The following is a 16,430-nucleotide window of genomic DNA, read 5'->3' on the forward strand; positions in this document are numbered from 1 at the left end:
TGCTTTTTTATTATCACCAAATGTGTGTTTTTGAAAATTTCTTCTAAATTTTTTTTGCTTTGAGGGTAAATCAATAACTTTATCCTATTAGCTCAACTTGGGATGATGATAATCCAAGTTAAAATGTGTTTTTAATTAGTAGATGATATATTTTGGTGTGTTTTCATATTATCCAAAAGTTAGTTGTATATTATTGCCAAAACTTTAGGTGTATTTTTCAAAATTCTCCCCTCCCCCCAACCCAAGAAAATAAAAATAAAAATAGCCAACAATAACCCTGTAATGCAAACATTTGACTCGGTCTTATTTAAACCGACAGCCTGATTTTGTTTATTGATGACAAATTGAAAGTGTAAAGCCTACTAAGTACGCAGATAATTTTAGCGCTAATGGAGCTTGAAGTTGTCTAGATATAACAAGCAATGCAAATAATACGATTTGTTAGTCTTAATTTTATTGATCAACATATATATGCATATATGAAAGCCAAGAGTTGGTGATCACAAATTTTACTAAACAGTGTTTAAGCCATTCGAGCTAAGTGAATCCATTGACACATGAATTTCTTCGAGAGTTCTCCCTTTGGTTTCTGGAATCAACTTCATCACAAACAAAAATGCTGCTCCACATATTCCAGAGTATATATAAAAAGTACCTGTAAGACATGAATAAATACGAAGAACTTGATCATTCCCATTCCCATTCCCATTCGTCTTGATCATCACTACGAACAATCTTAGCACATTTTACATGGAGTCATTCAATGGGAACTTCATATGGCTTAGAGGATGAACAAAACGATTGAATCAACTTATTACACCATTTATCATTATTTAAATAATTTAAAAATAGTTTTAATATTTCAGTATATAAAAATATATTATTTAACTATTATTAAAAACTATTAAAATGAATAATAATATATTGTTCATACGTGTCATCAGCATGTTATATGTCACGCCTCCCTGTTGTGTGGTGTCGTTAAAACACATGGCCAAAAATGCCATGTCCGTGTCAAAGCTTATAAACTTGTTACACCATTATTCAAGATAAAACACACACACACACACACACACACAAGGAGAAATGGCTAATGAACTTCATGTACGTTTCGAAACAACACCAGAGGACACACACACACACACACACACACAAAGGAAAAAGGAAATAGCTAATGAACTTATTTCAGCGTTTTCAAAATGACTAGTGTAAAATTAGGGTTAGAATTCAAACAACATCAGATTACACACACACATACACATAGTGAAAAGGAACACACTATATATGCGTTATAATCTATCTCATTTCCTCATATTTTTGTAGGACAAGAACTACATTTCCTATTTCTTTTCTTTTTCTCCTGAAAGAAGTGTGGATTTCATATTTTTCGATTCCATGGAAGGAGTTTTCAACTTTACCAAACAGAAGCAGCCTTTGGTTTTTCGACTTGTTTTGTGAGCATGATATAGGGAAGTACCACGCTCTAACTTACCATGCATTATCTAATGAACACGGATCCCATCATTTAGCCATTGATTGGATGGCTAGGATTGAATGTATGATTAAACCCATCCTATTTCAAAGGATGGAATCCGTTTCCTTATCTAATCAGGTTTGGTGCATCTTTGTGGAATTTTTTTATTGTTTACGATTCTTTTTTTGTAGATTCTTTGAATTTTACCTGCAGCACTCCAACTTTTTAGGTCGTAGTAAGTGTAGGAGATAACCCAATTGCCCAGCCAGTTCACCAAGCTTGCTATCCCCCCAGCCATACCCTTTATGTTTAAAGCAAATATCTGCAAAAGTGAAACACAATTTTGAGGCTCTTCTCTGTGAGAAACATCAAAGTTAGACTTCCAATATTTGATAGATGATAGTTTCAAACTCACCTCAGACATGATAACCCATGGCAGTCCGGCCATGCTTATTACAAAGAAGCCACAATAAACCTTATTACACATCAAAGAAAACTTTCAAATCAGCAAGAAGATGGAAATGATGTGCTAACACATATATAACTTGGGGTTGAACGCCATTACCAATATGCCTGTCAGGTTCATGATGAGAACCAAGATCTTGGGCCCGTCATGTTCCTAAGGAGGAAAAAAAAAGCAGAGTAGTGTTACACTTGCTACCAAGTGCCAATAGCAAGTAAAAGCAATCATCATTTGGGGTGTCACCCCCTGCGTAAGCCCAAGCTTGGCGACTCCCGGGGGGCGTCGAGGGGTAAGCCCTCAGAGTTTTACGCCGACATGGACAGTGATCTGCCTCTCGCTTACTTATCCAACTGACCTTTTTTCTCAAGCTAGGTTTACAAATGCAATTAAACGCTTAGAAATTCCATTAATGAGCATTTTTTTTTTTGAAAGAACCATTAATGAGCAATTTCACACATCTCACACAGTAATAAATGCAATGGAATACATTAACAAAGAAAAATGCTTATGAGCAGTAAAGATTCAAATTAGATAAGGGGACGAAAGCTTTTGGTTATAGGTATTAGGTAAAGGATTAATCTTTGTTGTGAAGATTTGAGAGTCAAGCCCTTATGGGTAGTTACCTACATTTATTTATTTTTTTTTGGATAACAGTCAATTCCAGGGGTTAACTTTTTAAGAAGGCCTAGTCCCAGCTCAATTCCTAGTAGTGGGGCCAGGCCCAGGACCATGGGCCGACACAACGGCTCAGTGTGTGTAGGATTAATATTAGATACTAATGAAGGCATGGAACTGTGGAGTAGAAATCACCTTTCATTTTTTTTTTAGACTTTTTTTTACAGATATTTCGACCCTATATGGTGGTGATCTGCAAGGCTTGTTTAATAGAAGAGTTTTGAATCACGTGGGTGAAACCCATAAAAAGAGCCTTTAGCAGTGGGTGAAACGGAGTACCTAGCACAAAATTTTATGCCTTAAGCACCTGATCGCCCATTACCTGACGGAGGGCGATTAGGTGCGTGAGGCACAAAATTTTGTGTCATCATATGGCACCTGATCTGGACTAGTCAAACTGCTGCTAAAGACGGTTTTTGTGATTAAAAAAACAATAGGTGACATGCATCTCACCTGCGTATGTCTACCCACACTATAAGAAAACATGTCATTTCAACTATAAATACGGCGATGATAAATTATCATCGTCAATAAATAATTACTGCCGACGATATAAAATATCATAGTAAAAATACCTATTGTCGATGATCAAATAATGTCGAAAACATGAATAGGAAGACGCAAAAGATGGTTTGGAGTGGATATTGCCGATGATATTGTCATCGATTTTAATCTACGACGATAATTAATTGTTGCCTATTATCTTTTATCATTTTTGTACTAATGATGATGATAATTATCATCGTATATATGAATAGATTACAAATACTCAGCATACCGGTGATGAATTATCGTCATCAATATGTTGGTTATTTGTAATCTACTAACGATGATAAATATCATTGTAATATGAATAGATTACAAATACTCAACATATCAACGATGATAATTATAGTCATTTATAGATTACATATAATCAACATATTGACAATGATCATTATCATCATAAATAGATTATAATTATTCACAACGATAATTATCATCATAAATATATTGATTATTCAATATATTGACTATGATAATTATCATCGTCAATTGATTACAAATAATCAGCATATTGACGATGATAAATATCACCATCAATAGATTATAAATAATCAGCATATACACGATGATACATATTGTCGTTAATATGCTTATTATTTCTAATTAATAGATTACAAATAATCAACATATTGACTTTATAATTATCATCGTGAATATGATGATAATCTATTGACGATGATAATTAATGTACTAATTATTTATAACCTATTGACGATGATATATAATTATCGTCATTAATATATTGATTATTCAATATACTCATTGCAATACTTATCATCGTCCATAGATTACAAATAATTAGCATATTGACACAATAATTATCGTCGTCAATAGATTACAAATAATTAGCATAATTTAAACAAAAAGTGACTGTAATCTATGGCAAATTTCACTAAAAACAAAATTCACACAGTGTTTCCACAAAAATCATAAATTTTACATGATATCTGATGCAAAACTCTTGACAATCCTTGCGAACATCCCTCATGATTTTTGCATCTATAGTACTAAAATTGTGATAATCTTTGCAAAAATTCTTTACGCATGAATTTATCAAGAGTTTTGCATTGGTAGTTGCAAAATTCTACCTTCAATGCAAAAATCATGAAAAGTTTGTAGAAATGATGGACTTTCATGCAGTTGACTTTAAGAGATACACGATTCTGTATTAGAGTGCAAATTTACCTATATATATAGGGTTTGTGTTCATTTTTTTGTTTGTGGAAAGATCACTAACCCTTTTCATTGAAAAATTGTCGTAATTTCTGTGAAAGCTTTTTCGCTCTATTCTGTCGCTGATCGACTTTTACGGTTAGTTTTTTCTCCTTAACAACTTACCCGGATAGATTTTTTGTTATATTCCTATGATTCCTGTTGTTTTCAAACTTTTTTTTTCTGTAAATAGGAGCAATTAATGGCCTTATAGTGTTTTTATTTGGTTGTTGCTATGGAAGTATTTTATATGTTTTCCTGTTGTGGATTTTTTATTTATGTAACCTTATGTTTTATTTAATATTTGACACCAGATTTACCATTTAGGGTTTACTATGTTTAAGGTTTTTTTGCATAGATATGTATATATTGTTTTTTTTTTATAATCAAGTTGGGGTTAGCCAGACCCCTACCTATTCATTGATCCAATATTTTTTTGTTTGGTTATTGTTGTGCATGTATTATGTATGTTTTCTTATTGTGGATATTTTATTTATGTAACCCTATGTTTAATTTAATATTTGACAAAAACACTAATAAAAGTATGTATGAATATTTTATGCATTGGGAAAGTATTTAACTATTAGTTTTTAATGAGTATCACATAGTATTTTTCAATGAATTGCTCAAATGTCTTATGTCTGCTATGTATATCTTAAGTATATCGTGATGTCTGCTACGTATAAACGTGGCACAAGAAAGGCCATCAATCGCAGGTCACTGATCCTAACGTCACCCCCAAGCAATGTTTTAATTGAGGTATAATTATTAGAGTTATGTGTGTATACAACCAATGGAACTTGCATGTATGTGTTGATATTCAATTTCAATTGCTGATGAAACTAGGTTGACATGAATAAAGTATTTTAGTGTTTGATTGATGATTTAGGGTTTGTTTATTTTTTATTTCTGCTATTTAGGTTGAGCAAACATAAAATGTTTTGTTGAGCAAATATAAGATATTTGTATCTGAGGATATAGTGCACATTCTTACATTTTACCAATTATGTTTTTCATAGAGCTTTTATTTGTTGTTACCTTTGATGTCAATGTACTATCCTTATTAATTATGCAAATTTAAAAAAATCTTGTCTTAGGTTATTGCAAGCTTGTGGGTGTTGCTACTATAACTGGAAGCTGCATGGTGCAATTTTTAATTTGTAATGTTTTTTTATTCCTTTCACATTGATTATAATTTCATGTCTTCATTTTTTTGGTGTTTGATTGGATTTATCATGATTGAAAAAGAGGAAAGATATATGAGATTTATCTTATTGGATATATACTCTATGTTGATGTTGTATCTATTTATCTATCTATCTCTCTCTCTCTATATATATATAATGTATTTTTTCCATGACATCTGGGTGAATGAGATGAGAGTTTGTTATTGTGATTCTTATGATTGGTGCAAATAGAGAGGGCAATAAAAAGTATAAATGTACTTATATGTTATCATCAATATATGGGAGGGAGGTTTGTTGTGCTGCTGCAGATGGAATCCTAACTGTTGTTTAGACATTGGCTTCAACCTCTTTTGATCCTTGGGGTGGTGATCCCAATGTACTCATGGATATATTTATGTAAAGCTTTGCCAAAAATAGATTAGATTTGGGACCAAAGCTATCTTTAGCATGGATTGGATGTTATGAAACTTACTCATGCTTCCACTTACATCTTATTCTGATTTTTTTTTTGTGATGTGAAATCTTATAACATGTGTATGTGTATTTTTTGCACATGTAATATGTCTTTCATGACATAAAAGGTATGTGTGTGGATTGTATTTTTATTGTTCTTGCGAGCAATATTACGAGCCTATAACATATCTAGTTCGTTATTTATAAATTTTTTTGCTTCATGAACCTATGGCTGATTTAGTCATTTGTGATCAGTGATTGTGATATACATGCCCCTCATGTACTGGTTGTTTGTTGAAATTAAAATTTTAGTTTTGCTCATGATTTACTTTTTTGTCATATCTAAACTTGAGAGTGGACCAAATTTTAAACAATAGAGTAATTGAAAGAAAAGAAAAACAACTTAGAAGTTTTAAATTTCTCTAATTTGCAGTGCAGACAATACATACACTAGAATTTATGCAAAATAATCATTTTGATCCTGTCCAACCATCTTTTTAATGACAGGATTTTGTATCCGTTTAAGTTGTTCAGCCATCATGATATGGACGAACTGCTTTTGTTCTTACTGAAATCTTCTTTTGTGTTTCTTCTTATTCTATATATTTCATTGTTTTATTTATGAGATTCAATGTGGAAGTATGATGCTTCCCATATCGTACTAGTTGGCATATGGTTGGTATACCTATCACGTGTTTTATCTTATGAGTGATAGGCATTTGGAGCACTTTATTCCACATTTGTATTTGATATATCAATTAGGATTTTCTTAGAGAGTATGAAGTGCATTACCGATGAAACTTTTTATTATGCATTATTAAAATTATTGTAATAATTAATATTATGGTCTGTTTTCAATTGGATATGCCTAGTTATTTGAATTGAAGAACAATTTCTACAATAATAGAAAAATCTAAAATTTGAATTGAATTTTGAAGTGTTTGTAATAACAGAGTTTAAAGTTTGTTTGAAGTGCTCTGAAATAGCAGAGTTTGAAGTGTTATATTTTTCTGTAGTAATTGAAGTGTTCTGTAATAATTGAAAAGCATTTTTTGTAAGGACAGAGAAATTTGCATGATTCCATGCAAATTTTCCAAGAATTGAGCAACTTTTTATATAACTATGCAAAATTTCTATGCAAATTCGCACAATTTCATGTGCATTTTCTTCTAATTGAGCGAATTTTCATCAAACTATGCTGAAGTTCTATGCAAATTTGTACAATTTCATACACATTTTCTTCTAATTGTGTGAGTTTTTATCAAAGTATATGAAAGTTATTTCATGCAAAATTTCTTCTAATAGAGCAAATTTTCATAAAACTATTGTAATACCGTGTATTTTCGCACTTAGTCATTTTATGATTTTTTGAAAATTTGGCTAAGTTTGGAAGAAAAATTGTTTCGACCTCATTATTAGATCGATGTTTTTGAGTCTAAGCCTAGCCTAGGTCTTATCGACAAGGTCGAGATGAGCCAAGCAAAGTGTAAGAAAGGAATTTATCTTTGACCTTTAAATTTAACTGAAATTCAAGCGAAATTCAGGCTATTTTTAGGCAAAATTTAGAATTTATACACATGTAATATACCGTTGGATGCATCTCGTAATACCGAGCGCAACAATATGTTACTTTTCAAATTTGAGTTCTGGTTTGCCCAAAAATCGCATTTTTTTCAAAAAAAGAGCAGTTTGTCAATTTAGATCCAGATTTGGATTGGACTGGATATCATAGATATAATTCAAACTAATATGGATTTGGACTCTATCCAAGACCCATATTAATCTGGACTTGGTCCAGTATAAAATCTATTTGGATTTTTAGAGATGGATTTGAATTTTGATTTGGATCGATATCCAAATCCATGCCCAATATTTTTCTAGCTTTAAATTTAATAAAAATATAATTTAGAGTTAAATAAGGTTAAGAAGCCTCCTAAATTAATTTGGCTATTTTTGGAAGCTTTTAAATAATTATTAATTAATTATTAATTAATTATTAATTAATTATTTAATTATTAATTAATTATTTAATTATTATTTATTTAATTATTTATTAATTTTTATTAATTTTGAGTTTTAATTAGGGTTGATTAGGACTCTTGTACATGCCTTAGAAGGCTAAAGAAAGTTTTAGAAAGAATTCTAAAGCAAATTTGAAAACTTTGAAAAGGTCAAAAAAATAAGAGTTGAAAATTTTTCAAAAAAGGAAGGTGAGAGAGAGAGTCCTCTTATGAGGAAACTCTCCCTCTCCAGCCCATCTAAAGAGGGCTGGATATGGGGGGCGTCACCCCCCTCTTGGCTATATAAAGTCAAAAAAAAGAAAGAGGAAAGAAAGAAAGAGAGAAAAAGGAGAGAAGAAAAAGAGAAAGAAAGAAAAGATAGAGGGGAGGAAAAGAGTGGAAGGAGGAAGAAGAGGAGGATGAGGTTTGCTCCAGCCCTCCACCCACGTTTTTCAACCTTCATTCTTATTTTTTTCATTGTTTATTCAAGGTACGGGTCTCCTCTCTTGAAAGCAAGTGAGAAACTGAATATAGATGGGTTTCCATGCATGATTTTGATGGAAATTCATGGGGAAAAGGGTAGATCTTTATGTCTACTGTAAAACACATGGAAAAGGATTTATGGATCCTCTTCCATGGATTTGTTTTATATTTTTATTCATCTCTTCAAAGAGAAATTTCTATATATGTTTATTTTTATGAAAAACAAAATTTTTATTAGTAACAAAAGCATGATTTAGAGTTGTTTTCGATAAAAATCGAGTTTCATGGATGTGTTCTTGATGCTTTTTATCTCTTCAAGAGTAAAATTTTGTACATAACTATTTTTAGGCTAAAACAAAATTTGTTAGATGATAAAAGAATAGTTTATTAATGTGTTTTCCTTCTTTTTGAAGCTTATTTTGGAATAACTATATATATGTATTTCTACATATATGTATGTATGTATCTATATATCTATATCTATATATATATATATATATATATTTACATGTTTATGATCATGCTAAAATAGAAGTTTGGTTTTGATTATTAATATTACTAGAATGGCATGTAATGTACGTGTTTATGATCCTGCTAAAATAGAAGTTTGGTTTTGATTATTAATATTGCTAGAATGGCATGTAATGTGTATGTTTTATGAATTCATAGTGAACCTGGAATGAGAAATCAGCATATGCATGGTTCGTGATGATGAAATCTGCATGTATATGAGCATGAACCTGCCTATGTATATGAATCTGCACATGCAGGGATGCAAAAAGGGATATGGGTATGCATATGTATTTGTAAGGTCTGCATATGCATAGGTATATGCATAACTGTGAATCACAACATTCTCTTGGCACATGGGTACTGTCAAAATTATTTTTCAGCATACTATATTCATGTCTGGCCTATCATGCCTTGGCAAACCTGCACAGACTCGGCCTGTGCAAGGTAGTGTAGGGTAGTGCAGGGTTTTAAAAACCTCAGTCGACTGCTAGTCGATTGCGTGTTTATAGGATATTTTACCTTGGGTCGGCTGGCAGCCCAGCCAAACTGGGTTTGGCTGAACTGTCAGTCCTTGGCCACTCGGGTCAGCACAACCATGTGTTGGCTAGGCATGATAAAAAAAAGGGGTTTTCTTTGTGTCTGGACTGACTGGCAGCCCAGCTGAGTGACACTTGGCTGGCTGCCAGGCCTTGGCAGTGTGCACAGGCCCGGTCTGGGCCTGTGTATTGGCTGCCTGGCCCAGCCAACTGAGCTCGGCTGGGCTGGAGTCGAACCCAGTTGATCGGTTCGGCTGGTACCTTTCAAAAAAAAAAAAGATTTCCTTGGGTTGGCTGGCAGTTAGCCGAGTGGAGCTCGACTGACTGCTAGGCCTTGGCAGCCTATCACAGGCGGTGCACAGGCCCGGTTTGGGCCATGTGTCACTCTACCAGGTGTTGGCTATGTTTTACAAAAACAAAATTATATATTTATATATATATAGGATATGTTTTGTTATGCATTTTAAATGCTCCAGATCTTGCTAAGTGTACGTATTTCGATTTTTAACGCATGTTGAATGTGGTGTGCTTTTATTTACATGTCTTAACTTAATATGACCTGCTTTAGCATTATGTTATTTCAAAATTTGGTTCAAATGCAGGTGTACAAATAAAAAGAATGTGTATGGCTATGTAATTAGATTTCTAGATTTGGTTATGTACATGCGTTCTCATTTTAATACATGCTTAGAACAAAATTATTTCACTTGTTTTGATCCGCTATGACATGTGTTAGCAATATGTTATTGTAAGATTGTTTCAGCTGCATAAGGATACACTTGATAAAAATATTTTTGGCTTGTACAAAATGTTATGTATGGTCACATGTTTAATAAGATTGATTCATGAATGTTCACATGCTTAGTTGAATTGTTTCGTGATTAAAAGCATGCATTGGTTCACATGTTCACTTGGAATGGTTTATGAATGGAAGTATGCTTTGGGCATAGTCATGTGAATGCATACATCTGAATATGAATATATGCTTAAAGATGCAGCCATTGGCATGCGTAGTTGTGCATTGGAAAGCATGTGACATGTAATGAATGCATTGGCATGTTCCTAATGATTTTTGCATATGAATGCATGGATGATCAAAGTAGATTATCATGGGAAGTGGAATGTCTTGAGCCGGTATGCTTTTTGCTTTACTTGTTTATGCATTTCAAAAGTTATATTGGCTTTTGTGGTTTTAATTGCATTGTTTTATATTTTTCCACAAGCTGAAGTCCCAGAATGAGCCTCGCAATTGGAAATGCGAATTTGTGATATTAATTTGGCATGCTGAACTGAAAATTAATGAAACAACTATTAATAATCACTTAAAAAAAAAGAACAATGTAATGTATATTCTGAGATATCTCGTTGAGAGTATGAGACTCTTGGAGTTGCAGTTTTGAGAAAACCAAAATGATACTAAAACTCTGTATGCATTGATGTGCCCCTAAACTCGATATTGAGGTTCTTCTCTTGGCCACGATTTTAGAGAGTTTTTGCTACTTTACCTGAGGGTGGTGTGTAGACACAGTTGTTGTTTTGATATACTAATAAAAGTGACAGTTGTGGATGTGTGGTCCCTGGTGTTATGATATTAGATGGGTGGTCTAATGTTCCGAAGGCTGTTCCGGTAGAGGGCTAAGTTTGGAACCCAATAATAAAATACAACTTATGTGCTAAGTTACCCTGAGAACCCTACTTGACCTCGAGAATTCTTACCTGTTTGGTGTATCCGCGGGCAATGGTAATAATAAAAAGTGAAACTTAAATGTGTATGCATTCTAATATGGACATGCATATGAAAGAGAACTTGATTAAAGATAATAAATTACTCATGCATGTGCACTGAGATAATGCATCTTCCTATTATGCATTAGATCATGCATATTTATTTGTGTTTCTTACTTATGATGCATGGTTGAATTTTATGATATTTCATCCTATTGCATGATGAATGTTTTTACTGCTTATGAAATTATAAAAAGTGTTCTACTAGCATCCCTCTTAATTATTGCATGAATCTTATATCTATTCTTTATGATCATTTGTTTAATTAGAGAGATTTATACGTAGAATTCTTTAGATTTTGATACCCTACTTTTGGTGTTTTTTGCAGTCTAGTGAGGCGACTTGCTCATGAGAGGAGCTACAAGGGGATCACATGACTGTTTGGCAGACTTCTATGGACAGCGGGGCTCTTTCTTTTTATTTTCCTTTTTGCACTCTGATGTTCTTATTTATTTGTCTCATGACTATCATTTCTTAATTAATAAAGTTGATTCAGTTTGGGTTTGGATTGAAAGATAGGGTGTAAGATCTCTTGTGGTGTGTCGAGTTTTCTAGTGGTGGTGGAACTGTAAAGGCCCCGGGTCTCTAAGAAGATTTTCGTAATTGATTTAAAAGGAAAAAAAAATTTTGCACTTTTTCTTCGGTATGAGTTGGGGTCGTTACAACTATGCAGAAGTTCCATGCAAATTTGCATGATTCCATGAACATTATCTTCTATTTTATCATCTATTTTCTTAATACAACTAATGATATTTATCGCCGGTTATTTAAACTTTTCAATATATATACGATGATAATTATCGTCGACTTTAATCTATACCCGATGATATTTATCGTCGGCTTAAAATAATATAGGTGACGATATTTATCATCGATTTTAACTAATATAGCCAACAATATTTGTCATCGGCTATTTGGACATATATGATATTTTTAATATAAACACGACTATAATTATCATCACCTTTAATAGAGAACTGACGATAAATACTATCGTTGATATTAAATATAGTCAACGATATATATCATCAAATTTAATTACTATAACTGATGATATTTATCGTTGGTTATTTGAACATATATGATTTTTCAAGATAACTACAATGATAATTATCGTCAACTTTTAATTTATGACCGACGATTAAGTTAGAGAAGCGACAATATTTGTCATCAATTTTAACTAGTATAACCGACAATATTTATCATCGGTTAGAACTAGTATAGCTAACGATAATTATCACTATCTTTAATTATTATTACCGATGACATTCTAGTGCCCACCATTTATACCGGCTATATCATATCATTGAATTTATTTTTATAAAACCGATGATATATATATATATATATATATATATATATATATATATATATATATATATATATCATCGAAAATAGTAATATAAATTACTGTAAAAGGCCGACGCAATGAGCGACAATATTTATCGTTGTTTATGTTATTGGCCACCATAAATTATATATTGCCAATGATAAATACTGTCGACAATGACCTATTTTCTTGTAGTGCCATCATTCACCCACTGGGAAGTATGCAAATACTATTTTGTGTGTGTGTATTAGTAATGATAGGGTGCTCCTGAAGCACCCTATCATTACTACTATATATTCTCACCTAATAAAAGCTTCAATTTTTCTAAATCTTTAAGCACTTTTTGTTGATTAGACCTTATATATATGATCTAAAATTTCTATTTAGTGGAAAAACAAGTTTTGGATCATGTGATTATGACATATGTAGTTTTTTTAAGATCTTAAAAAATTGACAACTCATAATGTACCGAAAATTTGTGACTTAAAAAATCTCATTTTTATGCTAAAAAAACATTATCCAAAACATGATTCCTATTAAATAAAGTATGTTGGATACATCTATAAGGTTTGATTGAGGATAGATCCATGATTTTGCTTAAAGGGGGGCAAAAAAATTTATAATAAAATAAAATATAAAGTCAGGCAACATAAATTTTTATAATAAAATAATAAAAATTTTCAAAACTTCAGGAGGGGCTCAAGCCCATCCTTGCCCCCTGAATCTGCCCTTGATTGAGGAGATGCAACCTACAACTATGATTTCTAGTAAGTGGGAGTACGTGCTCCGAGAGCACCATAGCATCTCTCTCTCTCTATATATATATATCAAAGTTGTAAAATGCATATGGTAGCTTGTATCAGATGAGCTCAAAATAAGATATGTATTGTGTCATATCATGTCATAAAAAATTATATGTTTTAAATAAAATTAAAAAATAAAAATAAATCTAAAAATTCATTACACAAAAAACAATGATGAATAGCATAAGATGAAACTACAATATCACATATCAAAACAATTATGTACAATGAATGGCATGCATAAGACATCAAAGATTCAATAATCAAGATAATATGCTATAAATGGAATGCATATCTCATAAGAAAAATGCAAACTATAAAATAATATGCATATCGAATAACAAATCTAAGATAATAAGTCACAAGATTCATAATAATAATGTGTGTTTAAGTAAACGAAAAATATCATAAAGTGTTTTTTCAATACTTAAAAATTTTACATAGCCACATTTATTCAAAATTCAAACAAAAATGAATTAGATAACGTCAATCATGATTATCATAATCATCAATTTGTTCCTTTTTTTGCAAAAAAATCTTATTAAATCATTCTTACGCTCTTTAGGATGAAAACGAACTACGCCCAAGGGGTCTTACATGTTTTTGAAAGAAAATTTTGAAATGAGTGCACTTAAATTGCATATGTAGAATATCTTAAGACACACCCTGTATCGGAGTGTATCGAAAGGCACGCACCCGTATTGAGATACGGGTGTGTATTGTATAAAAAAAAAACTATAGGTATGATAAGTATCGTAGTGTGTCATCCATACGCTTCGATACTTACAACACTGATATGTATATAACCAGGCCTAGGCCTCTGTGTGTGTGGAGGTGTTTGTGGGGTGGGGGGGGGGAGGGGGTGGAAATTAAAGCAGGTGCCCTCTTAATACCTTCAAAAGAAATGACGTGCCCACCAGAAAGTTGCCGAAGCATGTTCCTGCAGCACCTATCTGAACCATAATTTAGCTTTATTAATTTGATGCAATATAGCAAAGAAAGAAAAATAAAAAACAATGCTTACCAGTAATAGCGGTTTCCTTCCTGTCCTATCTATTAAAAATGCCACCATTAAGGTTAATGGTACCTGAAAAGGGGAGATCTTATGTAGATTTAGAAACCATTAAGACTGTGGCGGTTGACGAGAAAGGTATGTTGTAACCTGCATAGCAGCTATCGGAATGGTACCAACATCGCCAGAAGAAAAGCCTAAAAAATTTGAATCCATATTATTCAAGAATCCATCTGATAAATGAGGCACCAACTTAGTGAAATTGCTACTATGCTTGGCCAACTCTCAAGCTATGTCACAGGGACACGATAAAAGGACACGGGACATGCCATTTTTGCAAGCTTTTTTATTTAATATAATACATAAGGGGACGTGACACGAGTGAATTGGAGTATCCCTGTTACGTAACTCTAAAGACATTCCAAACCCAGTTAGTCTAGTCTCATATATACTCAAGCTTGTGCAGAGCAGTGAGACTTATCACACCAATCAACTTGTGGACTTGAGAGTTAAGTGTCAACTATGAATGCTTTCATTTTGCCACCAACCTGCAGATACAAAAATATCACTTGCATAGTACAGGATTGCAGAAGACCCTCCAAATGATGCAAGTGCCATCAAACCAACTCCTACCTACATATAAAAAAAAAAGAGATTTGAGGGTGGCCTGGACTAGACAAACAGAACATTAATGATGGTCATCTTTAAATTAACTATGCACCACAAACTGTTAGAAAGGAACAAAGTGCAGTTTCTAACATTGACTAAAAACAAACTTTTGAAAAATATCAGATCTTCCAATCCAAAATTCTAATGGCACTGCTACTACTAGCATCTGAAAGTAGACACATGGATCTATCTGCCAGCCAACTTTCACGCCCAAACTCCAAACCGACTGGTCAGGACAGCTGCACAAAGTTGCACTAAAAACAGAGACTGATACACAATTTTTTGCTGCTGCAAAATATGCACTACTACTGTAATAGGTTTACCAAATGGAAGCAAACTTCAAAATTTATATTTTGGCCATTTTTTTCAAGTTCTAGCTAGGTTCTGGGATTTTTTAAGGATTTTAAGCGGTCACTAAGTGTTGAAAAAAAAAGCGTAAATCGAATGCAATTGCTTCTCAAACGGAGGCGATGACAACAAAGTACCCAGAAGAAGAACACTTCTATACCTTGCACGTAACACATAGAATAATTCTTCCCACCCGAGCTTTAAAATAAAACCCTTATCATCCAAGGGATACCACAAAAATATATATACATCGATTCACAAGAGCAAGGGATAATAAAGAAAATAAAGAACACAATAAGAGAAAGGCACAAACCAATTTTAACATGAAAAACCCTCTCAAAATGAGAAGTAAAAACCATGGGGTTGAAAGCAACCCAACAACAACTCCACTATGTGATATAAAAAATGGCTACAAAGGGACATACACAATGTCTACCCACAATAAGCCCACAAATCACCACAATAGAGAAACATCAAAGCAAATAAAGAGGTGAAAGTAGAAGAATATCACTTAATCAATATTGATGACCTTCCCACAACAAAAACCCTCTTTCTCTTACCCTAATCTTTACAAAACAAGGAGATAAAAAAAAAGATAACGAATACCAACAATCAAAGCTTTTCTTCTTTCTTCCTTCTCTCTCACTCTCTTTCTCTCTTTCTCACAATCTTGTGGAAGCCCCAACACAAAACAAGAGGAAGAAACCTCCTTCCCTCTCTTTCTTTCTCTTTTTTCTTCAAAGAGCAAAACTCAAAAGACTCCCCAAGCATACCATCGTGCCCTCTTTTCTTCTTTTTCTTTCTTTTTCACTTTTTCAATTTTAGTCCCTCATTTCTTGTCATTTTGCTTCTTTTTAAACCTAAAAAAAATGCAAGGTGTGCGTCTCTTCACCTTCCTTGGATCGGGTCCTCCACATGGAGGGGACCCAAATCCAACACTA

At 32.8% G+C, this 16,430-nt stretch overlaps 1 protein-coding gene across 1 annotated transcript; it reads right to left on the minus strand.

Moving 5' to 3' along the window:
• Positions 1–425: 425 nt before the first annotated feature.
• On the minus strand, positions 426–16,225 carry LOC149846436 (sugar transporter ERD6-like 5). The gene is made up of 9 exons (XM_089996356.1): positions 16,100–16,225; positions 15,021–15,105; positions 14,623–14,669; positions 14,485–14,547; positions 14,354–14,413; positions 2,040–2,093; positions 1,890–1,949; positions 1,682–1,796; positions 426–655 (listed from the first exon to the last, which is right to left on the minus strand). The coding sequence occupies exons 2-9, from the start codon at positions 15,088–15,090 to the stop codon at positions 513–515; spliced, it is 612 nt and encodes a 203-aa protein (XP_089852482.1). The 5' UTR covers positions 15,091–15,105; positions 16,100–16,225; the 3' UTR covers positions 426–512.
• Between the last annotated feature and the right edge of the window lie 205 nt (positions 16,226–16,430).

This window comes from Nuphar pumila, chromosome 2, assembly GCF_984573655.1.
Source record: "Nuphar pumila chromosome 2, dmNupPumi1.hap1.1, whole genome shotgun sequence".
Taxonomy (NCBI): domain Eukaryota; kingdom Viridiplantae; phylum Streptophyta; class Magnoliopsida; order Nymphaeales; family Nymphaeaceae; genus Nuphar; species Nuphar pumila.